Below are 311 nucleotides of genomic sequence, written 5' to 3' on the forward strand. Positions count from 1 at the left end.
TGTTCTTCAACGAGGACGAGATCCGCTTCGCCCGCATCTGGATCCTCATCTGGTCTGTCTTGTGCTGCGCCTCCACCTTCTTCACCGTCACCACCTACCTGGTGGACATGCAGCGCTTCCGCTACCCCGAGCGCCCCATCATCTTCCTCTCGGGGTGCTACACCATGGTGTCGGTGGCCTACATTGCCGGCTTCGTGCTGGAGGAGAGGGTGGTCTGCAACGAGCGCTTCCAGGAGGACGGCTACCGCACCGTGGTGCAGGGCACCAAGAAGGAAGGCTGCACCATCCTCTTCATGATGCTCTACTTCTTC

The 311-nt window shown here is 60.1% G+C and overlaps 1 protein-coding gene across 1 annotated transcript in view; it reads left to right on the top strand.

Moving 5' to 3' along the window:
• Positions 1-5: 5 nt before the first annotated feature.
• The window catches only part of LOC103805613 (frizzled-2), a gene marked incomplete at its 5' end in the record, with an annotated part of 984 nt that continues 678 nt past the window's right edge, over positions 6-311 (top strand). The window contains one exon of the mRNA XM_009078269.1: positions 6-311. This exon is cut by the window's right edge and continues 678 nt beyond it. Within this exon, the coding sequence (XP_009076517.1) occupies positions 6-311 (306 nt within the window).

This window comes from Acanthisitta chloris, unplaced genomic scaffold (assembly GCF_000695815.1).
Source record: "Acanthisitta chloris isolate BGI_N310 unplaced genomic scaffold, ASM69581v1 scaffold4367, whole genome shotgun sequence".
Classification (NCBI taxonomy): domain Eukaryota; kingdom Metazoa; phylum Chordata; class Aves; order Passeriformes; family Acanthisittidae; genus Acanthisitta; species Acanthisitta chloris.